The sequence below is a fragment of the Linepithema humile genome, chromosome 5 (assembly GCF_040581485.1).
Source record: "Linepithema humile isolate Giens D197 chromosome 5, Lhum_UNIL_v1.0, whole genome shotgun sequence".
Lineage (NCBI taxonomy): Eukaryota > Metazoa > Arthropoda > Insecta > Hymenoptera > Formicidae > Linepithema > Linepithema humile.
In genome coordinates, this window is record NC_090132.1 from 18,692,170 (window position 1) to 18,712,723 (window position 20,554).

Here is a 20,554-nt window from a genome sequence, read left to right on the forward strand (position 1 = left end):
CCCCTCATTCCGGGATCTTTACGTCGGCCCGCTGCTTCTCCGTCCCTTTCGCGCTTTTTCCTTGCCGATTGTCGGAGCGAAAGACGAATCGCCGATCGCACGATAAAGCTTGTACCGGTCACACTTCGGATTATTGGCGGTTCGTATCAAAGAACGACACGAATGTATCTATGTCGCGGTCTGAGTTGGTTGAGTCGCGGAATTGAATGATTAGAATTCGATCTGGTAGGAATATGAAATTTCCACTATAATCACGTTTTATGCACAAAAAGAAATAGAATTTTAAATATGATTTTTATATATTAAATTATTAAAAATCTTTCAAAGTCTAAAAACATTGATAACATTTTTTACAAATGGTACAAATGTTATGCAGATGATTATCCTATTCACTTTCCTTTCGGGAAATTAAAATTCATTAGCTATCAATCAACAAGGTGCCGTGACTTCTATTATGTTAATGCCGGCACTCCTTTGATTCATTACCTAATACCGTGACTGATACTTAAATCTGGCAGGTATTAGAGGTATTAGATGACGTCGTGCGGCAGAATGGATAGCAGTAGTAGTACAACTGTGTTGTCAGACAGAAGTATAATTAGGAATGACGCGGTAAGACAATTAGCCTTGATTGTTAGGCACTCCACGGTTCAGTACGAATGCGCTTTTTTTCTCGGTAAATATGGGATTGACATAGATTCTTCCAACCTTCTAATGCATAGTATTTAATTTATGACTGTGATCGATAAAAAAGAAGGTCGCACATATTTTACTAATTCGAGCGAGACGCTTAGAAAACAGTTCTGGAAATGTTTCTGAAAAGGCAAATAAAATAGAGTGTTAATCGATATAACAAAATTGATAAAATATCTGAAAATAAGTGAAAATGAATGATAGGTATTGTTTTCAAGGAACTCTCTTTATTGTACGCGCATTATTAAGTTGTGTACAATCATGTCCATCGTCGAACAGGACACACGTCTAATAATACTGTGCTGGAGGTGTTACAGTTCATGTAAAAGTTAAAATTAAATATTAATTAAATAGAGCGTTGTTATAAATAAATTATAGGTTTGCTTAATCTACGAATTATTCTATATGATTCGTGTCATTACGGAGTGATTTTCGAAAATCCTCTTCTAATTCGATTCGATCTTCGCGATTGATTCACGTCTTTCCAATACGCTCAATTCAGCCGCTCGCAAGTAGAATACACGATTCATGTCAGTGAGATCACGGTGTTTTCTGGCACACCAAGAATCGCAAAAATTGAGTAAGTAACTCTTCGATAACACATAAATACCGTGCTATTTTACTTTCGCGATGAAGAATTAAATTCAATTTTCGAAGAGTTTCAATGCTTCATGATAAAAATCGCATTCTAATTTTCAATAACGTGTCAGAAAAATGGAATCATTATCGCATTCAGAGCTTCCTCGCTTCTCGTAGAAATCGGATTTAATTTCACTAACGAAGACTATTACGTTCCCGCTACGTTCGCAGAGAAAGCCGCTTTCTGACGTTGTGATCACCCAGGAGAAATTTGTGCCGGGTAATCCCGATTCCAATAAGAACCGTCTTATTAATCCTACCGACTTGCTTCCTTTAATTCACCCTTGCGAACGAATAGCCTCGCTGCGCATTTTTTTCCGGAGAATCGCATGCTCGCCGAAAAATGTCGAAATAATTTACCGCGCTATAAATCATCGATGCGTCGATCGACTTGATCGCGGAAGGAAAGGAAACATCCAAAAGTATTGGCTTCTGTCAGTCTTGGATTTCCGTATTTTCGCCGTCTGATTCCTCGTTCCGTTTCACTTGCACACGGTGATCCACTCCTCCACCGTGCAATTCTGACAGTTCACGAAGCAGCACCAGTGAAACTTGCACTTGCACAGTTCCGTTCGTCGCTGCCGTACCACGTTGTAACCCCTGCCGCAGCACAAATTAGCGCATCCATCGCCGCCGGTGCCGGTCTTGTTGCATCTGCGCCCGGCGGTGCCGGCAATGTCGATCGTTGTATCCCGCTCGCAGAAGTTCGGCGATTTCTGATAGTAGAAGAGCTGCTTGGCCTGGTCCCGGGGTTTCCTCTTATAACCGGAAATGCCGTTTTCGCGATTCTTCTTTTGCTTCCTCCTTTGGTTGCGACGCGGTTTTTTCTTCACCGGCATCACGTTGCCCAGATTGCTCTGCGTTACCAGCACAGCGGATCTGAAGCGGTCCTTCAGCGTCTTGCCGACTACCCGGAAGTCCGGTGTGACCTTCCAGCAGGTCTTCAGTTCGCACGAGCCTGACATGCCGTGGCACTTGCAGCGCACTTGCATGTTATTCGCCACCGCCTGCAATTGTAAGATAATATGATGTCGAGATTGAAAATATGGATATTCGTGATCGATAAATCTGCGCTTTACTTCGCGCCGGATGCAAATAAAACAGATAGCATTAGTGAAATATTAATTATAGAAAATATATATCTTTTAGATCTTTATTATGCAAACTTCACACAAGTTCTCTCAGTAGTTTAAATACCTACAAAAGATATTCAATCATTATTTACTGCTGTTATTTTAAGATTTATAGACAATACGCTGAAAAGATAACAATTTTAATATTTTTTATAATAGATTTTTTTTTAATCTTTTGCATTTCTTCAGTTTCTCTATAATTCAAAAATTATACATTTCTGTAAAAAAAAATTCAAATAAATTTTAAATTGGCTAAAAGATCCGTGGATAAAAGAGAATGCGAGCAGCTCAGAACACCTTGACGATACCGAATGACAGTGTCGCGCTAAGAAGTCGTTTCCGCGTCAGTTGACTTTGTATAAAACGGTTGATCGACTTTTTCATTTACGCCCGCCACGGTCGGGTCTCTTTTTCGTCGGGGTCTTCGATCCGACGGACAAGGCGGGCGGAATCGAATCCTTCTCTCAGATTGCGATATCCGCGGTGCCGCTGTGTTGCTGACGTCGGCTGAAAAACGCCGGTTCTAACACGCTGTACAAACAGGTACGAGTCGCTCGGATGCGCAGGGTGCGCAGGGTGGTCGAGGATGGCAAGGGATGAGGAGAGGGAAGAGGGGAGGAGGGCCCAGTTTCTTTTAAACAAAGAGGTGTCGCGTACAAAACAGTTAATGAGTCTACGGCTGGGTGGTCCAGCCCGGGGCTTCGTCTTAATAACGTCGAGGCGAGAGAGCGAGCGTGGAGAGGTCCATGGAGGAGAGGAGAAGACTCAGTCTCTCATCTCTGTCGCTCTTCCCCTTTTTTCGATCCGCCTTACTTCGTTCCTCTTTCTCTCCCGCTTCCTCTTCTCTCCTTTATCGAGGAACAGCGCGCACCGCTAAAAAGTAACAGCCGACGGAAAGGTAGAACGGTGGAGAAAGGACGAGGAGAGAGGAGAATCGCGCGCGGGATAACTCGAAGCTCTCTCACGGACCCACGCACGGCGGCGTGCGCGCTACATTATTCGCGGGCGGACTCGGCACGCGATTGCGAATTCGCTTCCACCCGGGATTCCCTGCCGACCGTTTAACGGTACATTTCTTGCGCGCGTCTGCTTTAAGATGGCGAATTATTTATCGTGGGATACTGTGTGTACACGGAGGGCCGCTATAAAAAAAATAAAAAAAAAAAAATGGTAGTCTTACTGCGTTAAAATGCAACTCGGCTTTCTCCGTCGACAGGATTGTATAATATCTGTGCATATACAGCCCACATCTATAAAACGAATAACATATTAAACAGAATATAGCTAGCAGAGAAATTATTCGCGAAAATTATGAGATTGTTATTAGGATTCTTTTTTTTCCTCTAAGCGCGCAAGCTGGATTGAAAGATACATCGATTGCATTTCAAACTCGCAGATATGTGAACTAGCTGTGAGTTTGAATTGCAACAATCTTATATTATTACTATGCATACACGAAGCTTCATCTTAAATTACATATTTTCACGAATCTGAAGATTATATAAAAAAAAGTTAATTTATATAATATATAATGTTCGTGAAACCTAAAAATCTATATTTTTATTTGCATAATATTTTTTCATTGCTCTTTCTCTTTCCTCCTGAAATATTTAAAAATACGCAACATCGAAATGAGAAAATCTATGTAGGAGGAACAAGCGTAATGTGGGACATCTAATATCTCTTCTTTCTCTATTTTCTCGTTAAGCGAACATGCCCACATCCGGAGTTTAATAACAAAGTTGCGAAAGCAGTGCTTACCAGACGACCGGCTTGATTATTGTGTAGAATCACCGTAGACTGTATGTCGTCGGCTTTCTCCTGTGTGTCTAGGAACTGTCTCGAGAACTCCATGCCGTAGTCGAGATTGTGAGAGCACCCACCCCACTTCCATTGGACGCCTCTGGCGCTGGCCGGCGTTTTAGCCGTGTAGCTCGAAGGATCGCAGCCGCAGGAAAGCAGGCGACCCATGCTGCAGGCACGAGCCACGTTGTGCGCCACGCCAGCTGCCGAAATCGCGTACGCGAACGCCGTTTCCTTGTAACCTGTAATAGATCGCAATCGATAATCGATTTCTCATTGCATTCCCACTTTGATATGAATATCTCAAATAGCGAATCTGCCCTTCCATGGTTTATCCGTTTAGATTAATATTGTTGCCACAAAATTCTTGCGTTTCTTCAAATATCGCTATTCCAGTTCTAAACAATTGTAAATCTAGGCTTGTTCATGGATTAAACTTTATGGTAGCATAGAGAGTATCGCACGAGCTTATTCAATTTACACGCTGCGTCGCTCTTCTAATGCGGCGAAGAAAATATGGGGTTTAACAGAATTAGGATTGTTAGGTAGCGACAAGTAGTAGCTGTTCGAAAGACGATGCATCGAGGCAATCGTGAAGACGTCCCGCAGTTGTCTCCGTTAGCAAATTGCCGCTCGTCGTCGGCGACACCGACGAGCACGACGTGGATAATGTACGCGAGGCCGCGATATCGCTCCTCTCCGCGCGCGGTTAGAGATCATGAAACAGCGGAACACCGGAGGAGCCGGGCTTCCGTAGAAGGCACTTCGGTAGCAAGTTCGGGACGGAACGGGACAACCGGCCGACAGACAGACAGCCATCAGGCGCGGTTCAGAGGTAGATTATTCAGCCGTCCGTCAAAACAAAGCGCGGCCATCAACCGCGGCGGCCGGCGGGCATCCACTGTCCGCATGTATAAACGATCTCGCGACGGGGTGCCTGAAACGACGCGATGCCAAACTCTGTCTCCGCGAGGGATGCTTGCGGACAAATCGCGATTTCTCGCTCGATTCCACGCAAAAATCGCGCACCGTCGGGCCGTCCGCGAGATGTCCTTTAACTTGAGTAGCATTTAAAAGTAGCAGTGGCTGAAAGATTTTGTAAGTTTTTTATTTTAAAAATTTTATTAGAACTTCTATATATAATATTTGATAATAACATATTTTATTGTCGTATAATTTTTCGAATTTTTTAATCACTCGGTACGTGCTAGAAAGAAACGAAATATTACGACAACTTATGGCGAAATTTATTATTAAAAATAAATATTATTTTTGGTTTGATTGCGAGTAGACAAAATATAAAATATACGACAGAATAATAAGGCAGTCAAATTGTGACACAGTACTCAATTACTCTCGTGTACTTAAAGAGATTGAAAGTTACAACGAATACGGAATGAACGAATACGGAATGGAAGTTGGATAGCAGTATCTCAAAGAGCTTGGTCCACTGCGAATAACTAATGTGATGTCAAATACATTTCTTCTTCGGGCTCTTCGAGGTCTTTCAGAATCTCAAAGACGTCGTTCAAGTCTGGATTGACAAACAGGCGCTTGTGAAGCTGCAGTGGTGGCTGTCAACTTACAAACAATACGACACACAATTGTCTTTGAGTCTGGAATACAAGATTGGAACAGTTCTTTTCTCCTTTCGATGCCCACATTATCCTTTTCTTTCTTGAAAGATGCAATTAATGTTTAATTACTTATGAGAAATTACAAAATTAAAAACAGTGAAAACTGATGAGTGAGAAACTAAGATATTAAAGATTTGAAAATATCTATTTATCGGCATTTTAGACATCAGATTTCTTCTGTTTGAGAACTTAGTTGAATATCTTTTCAATATAAATTAAATATGAAGTATTAATAAATTAAGAATGCGCGTAAAATAAATACATGAAGAATGTAATATGATTTTGAGTTTTTGATTACTTATTCTTTCATTCATAAGGAGCTTATCAAAAGATCGTAATAGACATCAGACTTTAGCAACGATCGGTATTTAAAAGTAAAACTCTATTTCTTTCCACTTTACAATGGCACGGTACAAGTCACGAATGTCAATGCGGAAGATCTTTTCGGCCGTTGTCAACTCTGTTAGTAGATCACCCGACAGAACGGATCCGTTTAATCGTCGTTCAATGTAAAAGGCAATCGGACAGCTGGCAGCTGATTACGTCGCTCTTCGTCGAACCGCACAAAACTCGACGACGTTAAAGAGTTACGCTTCTGTAAAAGAAATCGTCTTTGGAGCATTTCTTCAAGATACGCCAGGCTGATAGGGGAAGTCGGGAATGAAAATTAGGATGGACCACCAGTTTTCGACGTGCATCGAGCTCGATATCGCGTCCCGACGCCGAGGACGCTAACCTCGACGTCGAGAAGCGTACGTCGCTCGGTGGAACGAGACCAAACAAGAAGGTCCTTTATATGGTTCCGCGGTGGGAGGAGCGGTTGGGTGCTTTCGCTATATACGGGTATTGGCAGCAACTGTTTTATAATGCAGATAGCTACCGTGCCGCGAGACCGTCGCTGTTTCTCGACGGCGAAAGGGACGGAGGGAGCGCGTAATAAATCCTCCGCAGGGAGTTGTACGTCTCTCCTCCCAGAGACAGTGGAGAATCTGAAGTAGAAGGCAGGGAAGAACCCCGAGGAACGTGCACGGCGATCTCCGCTCCTTCGCTTCCCGCCGTAGCAGCCTTGACGTAGCGACGTAGTGACAGATGGTACGCGGGGTCCTGCGCTACTCCCACGTGTCAGGCCCGAATCGCTATTTAGATAACTCAATAGATAGTGCTCGGGAGGTCTCAGCAAGGACATGCGTGTCCTGCTTGAACGGCTAGTCCGGGGACACAAATCAAACGGGTTTAACGAGTTCGTTCAATTAACGACGAGAGTTTTCTTAGATAAAGATAATCTCTTATCTCCACATTACTTTTAAACCATTGCTAATGTAAGTGATTTAGAGTATTCGATGCGACTTAGATACTTAAAAAAATAACCGAAGTAAAATACAAAATATAATTTCAATTGTTGATACACTTGTTGTTTGTTGGAGTGAAAAGTATCTATTATTTCTGCGAGTATTTGGCGATTCTTTTTAATTAATACGGAAGGTGAATCAATGCAATCGACTTAGGTATGTCATACACGCTGATCCTTGCTTTTTATATAACTCTTACATCCGTTTCGAGTTTATTTTTATAAACTCGATGTCAGAATTCGAAGGATCAAGAGTCAATGATCCGAGTCAATGGTCAAAGAAGGAATTTTCATTTTGACGCTCTTTCTATAATTATGGTTATAAGCCCCGTCGACGTGAAGCATCGTGCGTGCGAACGCGGGTTCGGTCTTCTTGTGTGGGCCTTCACACTCTCTGCTCGGAGCGGCTGGAGATCGGTTCCGTGTACTTTTCATAATACATTAAGTCGTTTTGCTGAGGTCCGACGAAATTGTGACGATAGGCGAGAGAAACCGGGGCAGGCGAAAGAGAAAAAGCAGGGTCGCGTTAAGTGCAACGAGAGGGCAGGAGGACCGTGTCCGAGTGATTTAGCTACAAACGGCTCTTCTCGAAACGTCGAGTCCGAGGTCCGAATTTGACACGGTGGATTTCTCGAATGATCGCGGACGATCCCCTCACCTGGCCACCGATGTTTCTTCGTTGAAAAAGGGACGGTGGCTGTTTGCTACGACGGTGAGATACCGGCTATTCAGAAGCTGTTGCTCTTCGGACTCGAGAGCGAAAATCTAATAATACCCGGTCGGTTGTCGCCGATGTTACGAATAATCGGTGAACCAAACCTTTACCACGATGTATTGCTTAGGTAGCAGCTAAATGCATTTTGTGTATAATGCGAAATGTAAAAAGGTGAAAAATTTGTAGGACTTTGCAAGCGTAATATATATTTTCCGTGATGCAAATCTTCGCGAGGGATTAATTCGCTATTACTTTATTTCAAAAGATTGCATCGTTTAGAACCGAGCGAAATTAATGTGGTGGAACGGATGCGACTTGCGAAGCGATTTTGCGAAGCGCAAAAAAAGGAGAATCACATTCGTCAGAGTAAGCCGCGAAGGTCTCGTTAGAATTCCACGATCGGCCTCGGACGGGTCACTTTACATAACTCTCAAAAAAGTCGTGGAATCGACACCTCCTCCTGTCTCGCGGGCAAGAAAAGGCGTACCGATCCACGGAGGCAGATAACGAGGGGCCCGAGCGGGCCCCCGGGTCTGCGGACGAGCTTAAGCTTTCAGGTCAGGTGCGCCCGATGTCGCGCTCTCGCGCATTCGTCTGACACGATATATGTTTCCTCTTTCGGCGCACGTACGCGCCACGACGAATTTATATGTCACACCGGAATAGGCCGGCCGTGGGGGCAGGGTCTTCTTATGGAACTGGGACAAGTTTTCGGGGTCCATCGCGGGGTCCGTGCGCTTTGATTTAAGGAAACGCGTCATCTCGCCTCGCCTACGCCGCGCCGTCAACGACGTCGTAAAAGATTCACCTTTGTACCCTCCAACGAACTCTCACATCCAACGATTACGCGCTGAGGAATCGTCCAGAACTTTTTCGTATATGCGAAATAACATCGAGCGGAATTTTCTAGTTCTGCTTAGCATATTCCGTATGATTCATGCATCGTGCGTCTTGAATAAATATGCAGCTATTAAGATACACTATTTTTGGCAGTCGTTATACTTTCAGCGGGTATAATAAAATATTTTATTTCTGCATTTCTTACGTGTAAGCGTAGATATCCGGAAGATTTAAATAATTGTGATTGTTAAACGCGTGTTTTTATTCGTAAAAATTATCTATTATACGGGATGATTTAACTTCTTATGTGTATCGTAAATTACTTAGGAAATTTGTCTCTGAAACTACATTGTTTCGAGGGAACTAAAATACACGGCGTAAAAACTTTCGGCCGCGCGCACTGTTTTTCACATAATTTTACCAGTCATTTCAGCCTCTTAATGGAGTCTTATACAGTTCATATTTATTGCGCGAACCGAGACGAATTTAATGATCCGGGAGACATTAATTCGCCATTAGCGGGCCGACAGATTATTAATCACGAGTTCAGATCTGATCAGATAATTTCGCTCGTTAAGCGTTACGTATTCTTATACGTACCTCGTTGAAGAAGAACGCTGCTCTGTTGAGTTCTACTGCTAACTGTGAGGGACGAACAGTTCCACCTGTGCCACATGAACTGATGTTGACACTCGGATATGGCCATTTGCAATCCCTTGATCGCGGCTACAGTAACATCGGGATTTATGTTGCAAAGCTCGCGCTGCTCCTTCGTCAATCCCGGAATGCCGCTACAAATGACGGCGTTGCCACTCACCCAATCATCCACGGAATTGCTCATTAGGCAAGTCGCGCTGAAAAAGGTAGCAAAATGATAATCGCGCGCGTCGTCCGTTTCTTTGATCGCCATAAGTGGTTACCATTAAGATACTAGGCCATGTAATGACTAAATAAGATGATACGAGGCTCTTCTTTTTTCCCGAGAGATTATATGAGTTAGAAAATATATAGCGAGAGATAAGTACGACCTATCCTCGCTTGTATATCTTTGATAGAAAAAATGCATAATGAGCAATTTGAATCATTTAGCTGTTTATTTTAGGATCCTTAATTATATGGGAAAATTAATGCCGGTAAAGATGCAACGTAAGAAGCTACATACAGATCGGTTCAAAATCATTATAATATATATAAAAGAAAATTACAGATGTAAATGAAAGATGTAAATTGAAATACCGCGTTAAACGTTAAATGTGTGTAAAATCGTACAAGAGTAATAACAGAAGCACAGGTTTTACTTGTGTTCTCTTGCGGTTCCCAGTGATATTGCTTAGAATGATATTTTTAGCGGACACGCGTAATATTTTCGTCAATTCGATGTAAATCGCAAGTTAATCTTCTCACGGAAGCGATAGCATTCAATTTGGATGATTTTAACCTCGGAAAGTTTAATTCAAAGTACTTTTCATGCGATATACTGTAATCTTTTTTAAAGTTTACTCTCTAGATTTTCTTTCGTTCTGTTTATTTCTGCGTATTTCTCGGTCATTGAACTTCCGATCGTGGATCACTCGTGCATCAATCGCCGATTAAAGATACGCTATCTTTCTCCTCTGTGTTCCTTGCAACTCCGATAGTTTTTCCAATGATTATTATAGGTACAAATGCAGTATTCCGCGTGGAAATGCAATTAATTTTTTTGTCTTTCTCGGAATATTTTACGGAAAAGAAATTATCCGTCACAAATTATGATTCGATCTATCATTAGATATTTTCACTAAATTTTCGATCTTGATTTTAACAAGAGATTCCTCGATCAATGATTCGAATATTTGAAAATATATTGTTACATCTGTTTCTGTATTTCGTAAAATTTTGAAGGAACTACAATATCTCTGCGGAAACATTAATGAACGGAGAGGAAAATGTGCGATAAACTACACGTATTTACCGCCAGGTTAGAACTCTCATCATAGTCTTTTCATTGCTGTTATTTCTCTTCCCGAAGCGAACGTACATATTAGCTTAGCATGCGTCGAGTGTAATTAGTGACGACGTGCAGAAGCGCGGAAGCAGCCAGTCAAGCTCGCCACCTGGCTAAACTCGCGAAACTGATTATCGTTGAGTTTCTCCTAACGGTGCGCAAGGAATTGCACTATGGATAGCCTTCGGTCATCACTAAAATAATATTAGCATTTACAAGAAACAATAATGAAGAATAGTGCAACTTTTTACTAAAACAGAGTTTAATTAATTTGCAATTTTACTTTTCGCGATTGCGCTTATGGAATTACATATTTGAGCGTGACAAATAGTTTTGATGAAAATAACTAACTATTGATATTTGCGTTAAGTGGTGATTCCTAAATTTCACTCGAAATGCTGATAGAGACGCTTGCACGGAAGTATTGAATATTGAGAGCCGGGGCCGGCTGCATCTTCGAATCTGTACGATGCAGCACTAATCGCGGCGGTCTGGTTTTACGACCGCGCGCGGCTGCACGGCGCGCACTTTCGCGCACGCGTGCATCGCGCACGAGCGTCCGCTTTTCTTCGGCTTTACGAGGCCGAGGTCAAGAGGTGCGAACGCTCTCAAAGAGCCGATAAAACCGTTTGTATCTCGCCGTCTGTTTCTACCATCGCGGATCCTGCACAGGAGGGGATAGCCCGCACGTCGCCTCCCCTCCTCTTTTCCACGTGTTCTATCCTCCGCCACTATGTCCTGCTCTCATCCCTCGCTCGGTCGTGATAACGGCATCCATCTCTCGGAAGAGGAGTTCTTAAAGCGCTATCTTAAGCGACGGCTGCTGCCTAATGGCCGCGTATTACGGCGTACCGGGTGTTAATTAATTTCGAGGTAGAAAAAAGGAATGACGGAAGAGCAAACGTGCGCGCTACGTGCGTGCGTGCGTGCACGCTTGTTCTACAAACAGCTTGGATCGCATGTATCAAGAGCAGGATAAAAGGGTTCAGTCGCTTTGTTTATTCGTCGCTGTGAGACTAGCGAAGCTATTGTTATTTTCCGTTGTGTTCACCGTTCTACCGAAACGTTAGGCAATAGTACCGTTAGAAATCTTTTACAGCTTTTTTTATTACCCATTGGGTGTTTTTACAGGTAGTAATGCCTTACAGGTAATAAGCCATAAACTGAACTTTTCTAATTTCGTTTAATCTTCAGCACTCCCGGGTGTGCACGCGAGTTGGCTTTTAACTCTCTCAAATAAAATGATGCATAATTAAAGTGTCGAAATTTTTTCATTTCGGAATGGGCTTTTAGAGACCTCAGCATACATCTGCACCTTTCACGGCAAGAATTATAGTACAGCTTGCTTCATTCGGACAGTGTTTTTTTTAGTATTGAAAAAATAGTACTTTGAAATTAATTATAAAAAATTATTTTTCTCTCCTTTATGTAGTAATTTCTAAAGAAATATTTAAAAGGGCAAAAGTTGAATATGGACAAGAACCAAAAGTGTCTTGTAATTTATATAATCGGAAGAGATAATATTAGCACAGAATAATTTTATGATAATTAATGCAAGTCGTTAAAGCATTGATCGTGAACATGTGGTCGAAGCTTCCTATCGGCGATCATGAAACCTGCAAGATTGGCCAGCAGCGTGAAAAGATCTCCGTAGCATTCTTCACGATCATTAATCTGCTCGCAGCGTCTTGGAATGGTTTATTTTTTTTATTTTTTTTTTTTTTTTACTGGATGGGCTCTCGGCGTCGCAGGGTTCTGCAGGATGTCACGGGCGGGTGCAAGGCTCTCCGTGGGTCGCTCGGTTATCTGCGGGTACAAATTAGCGGACGAGCTTCTTCTAAAGTAAAAGCTGTGTATAGCACCCGCGTGAACGAAGAAAGACGAACAAGACGAAGAAGAAGCCAGCGACAGCGAGCGAGAAGGAGGAGGGGGAGAGCAGGGAGAATGGGTGGTAATAAGAAGAAAAGGGAAAAAGGTCCCGGCGATACTATGTAGTGTGGGAAAGGACGAAGGAAGGAGCAAGGAGGGCGCGCGGGGGTTTTAGGGTCGCGGAGGTTATTGAGAGCTCCCATTACCGGTACACCGTTGCACCGCTGCTATCTTTCGCGCTATTGATGATCTACCGAAAGCAGATTAATGATCTTAACTCCCTCAACAAATTACGGAAGACACCGCGTACCTGCGGTGGAAGTCGGATTGTATCAAGAGATTCCTTTCGTTACCTATCTCGTCTCGGCTTCTTCGCTTGTGCATGCGTCTCACTTCGCGAAGTCGGCAACGTAATTATTCCGCCGAATCTCTTTGCAGTGATTATTTCGTTGGAAAGTGCAAAAGTTTTATTTACTAATCGGCACAATTATCAACTGTCAAAGGGATAATTTTTCGATCGCATAAATACATTTTCTGTATTCGTGCATAATGTTAAAAGTGAGTAGTGATGCGATATTTTTATGTCTTTTTTGTGACAAACTTTTTCTCGCTCCATTTATAGATATGTAAAATCGATGTGTTGCGTTTGAACGCACAATCGCATGGTATAAGAGCGATTCAGTGCACAAGTGAATTGCGCTCTTACGGGGATGGCCGTTACAGTTCCGTTTCGCCTCGGACGCTCGATCTCATGGGAACCCAAATTGGGCAAATCGGAGACGAGATACGCGAGCGCGTGTCCCCCGCATTTTTGCAATAATCCAAGGGGTCGCAGAAGAATCCAAGATGGCAACGTCGCGGGGTGATGCGCTTGTTTTATTTAATCCCCTTCTTCCCGTCCTACTCGCGGAGATGAGAGAGGTACACGGCGTGGAATTTCGCGTCTAATGGGATATACCCAGTGGGAAGAGAGAACTCACCTTTTTTTACGATTCGACTCGCGAGAATACCTCCGGTAGATATCGCGGCGCTTCTTCCCCCCCCCCCTCCCCCCGCCCCCTCTCGATCTTATGGGAGTAAATCGATTTCGCGGTGAGTACATTGTAGGGAATGCGATAGGCCGCGAATTACGTTCTGCAGATAGTATCTAGTGCGTAAGTTATAGCGACTGCAACCTCGCGATAAGACAGGACTCTTCTCTAATTCGTCAAGCGATCGTTTCTAGCGATCTTACTAGCGTTGTAAAACTTCATTTTATTAATAAATCTTCGAGCAGAGGAAGCGAGAGAGAGATTCCCGTTAGCCGCGAATAGTATAACCGTAAATTATGATTCGCCTAATTATTGCATATGATTATTTAAAACTCTACATTAAAAAAAAAAAAATTTTTTTTATAAACTTCTTTAGAATGATTTCTCTAATTTTTAATTACATGTCTCATCCATCTGTCAACGATATTTGATATTATCGGTCCCGTTAGCGCCGCAATTTATTCGCGACGCATGAATCAGCGTTTACACAAAATACGCGTGTCATACCGTACATTTAGGGAAAGCCATGCGGAACGTTAAGGACGCGCGTCGTCGTGAACCAGTTTATTGACTATTATATCATCAGGACCGTAATTTAATGCCGCCTTGCGAGTCCGGCTCGCATAAGTGCGCGTACGTGAACACGCGTGAGTCCACTCACACGCGCCAACACACGTCCTATTCCCAGACGCTAGGCATAATTATTTACAAGAAGTCGCGTAGGACTCAAAGAGCGGCCTGACGAAGCCGTCGCCATTGACGAAGAGTTGCTCGTGTGTATATATTTCGAGGACGCGCGGTAAATTGTGGGCGATTATCGGGTACGATACCTCGCCAAGTAACAACAAACAAGAAACACATTATCATGAAATGTCGCGATTGTAAAATTTATTACTTGACACTTTTATGCGTGACACTGAATTTTACGACTGCAGTGATTGAAAGCTCGACAAGTTTCATTAATACAGCAATCTTTGTTCGCCGATATAATAGCTCAATTATGAGAATCTTGAGTATTGGTTTTAACGCGAGAAAATATTATTCTAATATTAATAGAAGATTATTATTTACCAAAGAGTGCTGTAAGGAAAATAAACAATGTTTTTCAATCTTAACAATCGTACTCCCAGGCGTAAATAACTTTACGCCTGTGCACGATTAGCTTGGAATTAATTACCGTTTCCGACACAATTGACAGAATTTTTTAATTTTTGAATAATGTATGCTAAATATCGGGCCTTGATATAACACAAATCAAAATAATAAGATGAGCTTGAGAGCCTAGTGCTAAGTTTTCGTGCTATCGAATCTTTATTTGCATTTTTCAACAATACCGAGGCGTTTATTACGTATATTACGTGCATTAATATATTTGTTTAAGCGGCATTAAAGTAATATTTTTCAATTCACGGTGAGTGAGCATTGTTTGGAAATCGTCGCTTCACAGGGGTGCCTTTTTCGCGAAAAAGAAGGTTCGGTCAGAGCGATCGTACACAAGGCGCGATTAGTATTACATCGAAGGTCTATAATAAAGATCGCAGCGGGATTCATTCTTCGTGATGCGGAGTTCAGTCGGAACGGCCTATTTGCAGTTCGTCATTGTGCACCATCCATGGAACCGTCGATACGGCCACCAGAAGAAAGAAGAGCGCCCTATTGACGAAGAATTCTTTCCAGCGAGCGAAGAGAGTGATGTAGCCCTCAAACACAGAGGATACATCGAGGAAAAAGACGGAGGAAGAAGTCGATCGTGCTACTGCGCTCGTAAATTTTTCTTCTCGACATTAGACACGCTGTACCCCGTGTTATCGTAGCTTCTCGGTTGTCTCGTAACATTGTCGTACACACCGGCGATACTTTTCTCCACGCGGTATTGGCGAAATGCACCAAAGTGCATTTCGTGAACGACTGCGATTTGAAGCGCTCCGTCGTAACGGACAGACAAAGCGGGCAAGAGTGACGTGTTGACATCTGCATTATGATGCGTCGCGGCTCGCATCAGAGTATCGCGCGAAGAGAACGGGCTCTTCTGGACAGTATTCACGGCGACGCGATGAAGTGCAAAGGGAAAGAAAGCAAATGAAGTGGATAAGAGGAAGGATACTTTTGAAAATCGCAGAGACGTGTGTTGCTATTCAGTCGTGAAGAATCGATAGAACGTTTGAGCGAAAACAAATTAGTGATGAACAATAGTGTACAATTTAAGATTAATACGTCTTCTTGCTGCGGTTTCTGTGAGCATCTTTAAAATTTGACAGGATACACTTCGAATTTTGTGCTTGAAAACATACGAAAGATGTGTACGATCGTATCTTATTTTTGAGTGTTTAATTTATCATATTAAACTTTTTTTTTAAATATAAAGAAATTATTTTTTTAAACATGAATCTGTGAAATTTATTATTAATGGAAAATAATTACGAATAAAAAATTTCTATCATACTGTCAACTGATGATTTGCATAAAATATAATTTATATACGTATAATTAAATAATAAGTAAAAATAATTAAAATATAAAGTTCTGAAGACAGTAACGGTATAAAATCGTACACTATTTACACGTATTATAATCTTGATTTCGATATTTAATGCATAATGCATTATTCACATAAACTGTACTTTAAGGAGAAATTAGAAAGATCTAATTTAGGTGAAAAGGAGTCTCACTCACCGGCGATGCTCAAGTAGAATCAGCAGTAGGGCGATAGTGGGACCGATCCTGATGGTGATCCTAGACAGCGGTCCTTCGTGTGCGCGTCCTGTACGAGACGGAGGCATTCTGTCATCGCCCCGAGAACGTTTCCTCTTTTTTTTTGCGCGGTTTGCTCCACTTTAAAGGAGTTGAGTGCGACCCTTCGTCCAGGGCTGCACACCCCTAGCACCCGAACGGAAGGACCCCTCGTGCGAGACGATGCTGAAGTTACTCTCGTTCTTTATCTCCGTCTCTTTCTCGCTCTCTCCGTTTGCCTTTCTCTTTCTCCGTATTCTCCTGTCCCTCTCCTACTCTTCTCGCCGCGGTGCCTGTGATCAGCAGCCTGGCACGCGTCGAGGACTCCACCTCGCCCCGGGCATCGGCGCTTCTCCTTTGACGTTCCGTACGATTCGAGAGCTCCCAGTTTCGCTGCTTCGAGGGGTCGTTCCGAAAACTACCCGGGGACAATAATATTCCGCGGCGATCGGGCGATTCATCGAGTGCGTTACGCGTCTCGATCCCGGCTCTCGTGGCAGCTTATTGCGTCGGCTCGCCCGGCTCGCCCGGCTCGTTCTCGACGCGGTAATCACCTTCCTTCTCGTGACTCGTTTGTCGAGTAATGACGCTCCGCTATCCTTTGACGAACCACTTACGCGTATGTTCCCATTAGAGGCCTCCGTTTGTCGACGAGAGAACGACGTTCGACGTGGGATCTTCGAGGCTACTTCGCTGAATCTTGTTAGATACACTTATCTTTGGAGGGTAGAATACTGTCGATGTATTCAAAACGAAATGTGGAGAGTTCTAGTGTTCTCCAAATTTCATCGTGATATACGACGAGCTCACTATCACTAACGTCACGGTCTTTATTCTCTTTGGCATTCTCTTCGGTGCTGTGTGCTATTCAATATAGTCCATTTTTCAATGTTCTGAATGCGACGATTCTTTCAACTGATTTGTACCGCGAAATCACGAATTACTACACCTTTTCCGACAAAAGTTGTTCCAAAACCTGGTGACATCCTGTCGTCCTTCATCCTCTGGATACATTGAATTTTCTCTTCTCTCGCTTTCCTCAGTAGCGGAATTGAGGTAAATTAGCCGATTTTTCGATGTGTCGGGTGAGAAGGAGAAAGGAGGGCTTGATGTCTCACATGCGGTATTTCCGGTGTGTGCGCTCGCGGCGAGGTGTCAAGCTCAAATAAAAGAAAAGTCGCCCTGCGGATCGTTCTACTCCTCCCACACGCGGACCATCACCATCTTCCCCCCTACCCCGGCTCTCGGTCACAGGTCTTCTTCCTCTTTCTCCGCAACCACCACTTCTTCCTTTTCCACCGTGGCTTCCTCTGCCGCTCGCCCTCGTAACCGCGCCTATCTCTCGCTTCGCTCGTGCAAACAGTCGAATAGCAAACTTCCCGCGATCGTCACGCACGGTGCGACGGTGACGACAGAGCCAGGCGAGGCTTTGAGGATTGCGGAAGAGGAAGGCGTGAAGGATCGGGCGGAGGGAAAAGAGGTCTGTAATCCGCTTTGAGGGACTTGAGGAGTGGAGATGTCAACGCGTTTGCGGGATGAAGAGATCCCCGCGCCGTAGTTGAGGAAAGGGTTACGATCAAAGATGGACCGATTTGCAGTATTTGTCGAGGAATCACAGACGAGACAGAGGCAACGGCAAGAAATTTCGCGAGCGTTAAGGAGCACAGTGGATACGGACGATCGTATGCAGGCGATCGAGTGCAGCCGGCCAGTCGAGAAACGTGAAAAGAAGGTCGCGCACTTTCGTTAGTTCTCTCCTCTCCTCCGTCCGCCGCCGCCGCCGACACCACCGATACCGGAGAGATAGATAGAATCTGGATGATTCCGCCTCCGTTCAAGACCGACGAGGAGCTGTCAGGGAGATCGCTCTGTCTATGATGAACTCGGTGCGCAGTGCGCGGCTACGGGGGCCCTCCTCGCCCTCCCATAGGGAAAGAAAGGAGAGATAGGGAGCAGTATAGGCACGAGGGAACCAACTACCCCCCCACCATAGCCACCACCATCCGGACGCGACCACCACCACCATCGGCCACCACCCCGAGATTCGGTGTGAGAGACAAAGAGAGAGGAACAAATGGGATCGCTTGGACAAGGACGACGAGATGTCGAGATATCGGGACGGAAAGGGAGACGTAGCGAAGGCAAAATGCGCGTGAGAAGAAGAGAGATGGAAAAATATACCACGAGTCCGCTATTGCATCTCTCTTTCTCCTCCCTTTTTTTTCTATATTAGTTCTGTTTTTTTTCTCTCATTCTCGGTACGATTCCATCTCATTTTCGAAAGGTGTAACTTTCCTCAAGAATCTTTATCGACAATCTGTAATTTTGCACTTCACGATCTTGAATTTTTGCATTTTAGGGTGTTTATGCGTAATACGTAATATTTACTTTTTTCGTTCGATCTTCTATATGCTTATACATCGCTAATCACACACATGTTTTTATAAGATATTGAATTGAATGAAAGAACTTTTTATGCTCTGAATTATAAAAGAACACGTGTTTGTGCTAAACTTTCGAGTTACTTTCCGAATTCGACCAAGTTTTATTCAGAGAAAAACGCAGCTTATTCGTTTAATTATTTGTCAGCACATTACGAATCATTGAAGCGAGTTAATTCGAGCGCCTTGACGCGTACATTTCACTTTGTTATCGCATGAGCACAAGCCGACTACCTCCTTCGAAATGTCTCTGCGCATTTTCCGGCTCTCGAATCGCACCCTCCACTGGACCGAAAGAAAAGAAAGCGGGTAGGAAGGAAGGAAGGAAGGTTGTCCGAGATCACGTGACAGGAGGGAGGAGCGAAATTCCCCTACCTAGCATCACTTGGAGGAGTCAATCGGCATAATTGAGGCTTATCTTCGTCCCTTACACAAACTGCCGTCCGCCTACTCTCATCCCCTCTCTTCTTCACATCTTCCCTCGGAACCCAGTTTGTTCACGGAACGCAAAGGGTGCTATTCGTATCTTTTCAGCGATGATATTGATCTTTTGCTAACGAGATAACGAGGCGACTTCATCACTTCTTTGTAATTACGAAATATTTAAAAATCTTCCTTTTTGTACAACGAGTACCTAATGAATGTTGAGTCGAGTACGAAAGTATACAACTCGACAATTTTCACTTTTGCCACATTTCTTCTGCCTACTGTAGCTGAACGACGCGTTCGTTCCTTGAAATTCAGCTTCAATCGTTAAATAGCTATTTTGCAGATGCAGTTGGCATGATGTGCATTCGTACTTCTAAAGCTTACCTCTCTCTTTCTTTTACGAAACTCCTTTCCACCGTTTAACCAGGCATAAAAAAGGATGTGAACGCGGATAAATTCCTGAATCGAAATACTTGCGGCGTTGGCTATCTAGTGTACATCTCCTCGTTGGCTCGTTTCTCTCTACATCCAATTAGCAGCGCATCCGATATAATATCCGTCGTACGCGAAGATCTCGGCCGGTGCTGCGATCACGGGAACCGCAGCAGAGTGAGCAGAGCTCCCCTGCTCCCCCCTTCGCCTCCGGGTTTCGATCTCTCGTCGACTCGATGTGGAAGTGCAGATTTCATTGACGTGGTCGCTGAACTGGCAATTAGCCGCAACGACCCCGGGTCGTGCACCGCGCGTGTAGTCACCCCACCGCGCCACGTGGTCGAAGATCAAACGGCGTCCTGGCACAAAGCACTGCCGGAGAGCCGCAGGTCTTTCTCGATAATCGGCAGCGACGCCGATCTCGTGGGCCACAACGAAACCGTGGCGATTAGTTTGGTCACCCTCGCTCTCGCGACCTTTGGCTTATGCTTAATTAGGACCCACGTGCCGGCGAAAACAGGTGCGCAATTCGCCGGGCACAGTTGACGAAGTCGTTAATTTAATTGGACGAAAGCGCGAAAGTGAATCAGTTTTAACAAGGAGAAGCAGTCAATAAAGTTGAATGAATTTAAAGCTATATGGCAGTAATAATAATACGGACTCGTCATTATTACATTTTACTTTGTTTTTGCGCTGTAAAAAATTTGTCTCGGCAATTTGATTCAATTAACTTTGGGTTATTAATACAGATTCACTCTTATCTGTCCCAGTTGAAATGTAATTGCAACAAATTCACTTAATTAGGCTCAATCCTAATCTACTTTAAGCGG

At 43.7% G+C, this 20,554-nt stretch overlaps 2 protein-coding genes across 7 annotated transcripts in view; one reads left to right on the forward strand and one right to left on the reverse strand.

Moving 5' to 3' along the window:
* The window catches only part of LOC105676079 (protein abrupt-like), a 55,169-nt gene that overhangs the window by 32,303 nt on the left and 2,312 nt on the right, over positions 1 to 20,554 (forward strand). The window lies entirely within an intron of this gene.
* Positions 681 to 19,299, reverse strand: Wnt10 (Wnt oncogene analog 10). Its single transcript, XM_012373745.2, has 4 exons — positions 16,366 to 19,299; positions 9,409 to 9,662; positions 4,227 to 4,510; positions 681 to 2,339 (listed from the first exon to the last, which is right to left on the reverse strand). Exons 1-4 carry the CDS (start codon positions 16,470 to 16,472, stop codon positions 1,815 to 1,817), a joined length of 1,170 nt encoding a protein of 389 aa, XP_012229168.2. The 5' UTR covers positions 16,473 to 19,299; the 3' UTR covers positions 681 to 1,814.

Coding starts and splice junctions, on each gene's coding strand:
- Wnt10 (XM_012373745.2), bottom strand. CDS start 16,472: ATGCCTCCGTCTCGTACAGGACGCGCACACGAAGGACCGCTGTCTAGG. Junction 9,663..16,365: donor ATTCTACTTGAGCATCGCCG/GTGAGTGAGACT, acceptor TACCTTTTTCAG/CGCGACTTGCCTAATGAGCA. Junction 2,340..4,226: donor ATAATCAAGCCGGTCGTCTG/GTAAGCACTGCT, acceptor TTACAATTGCAG/GCGGTGGCGAATAACATGCA.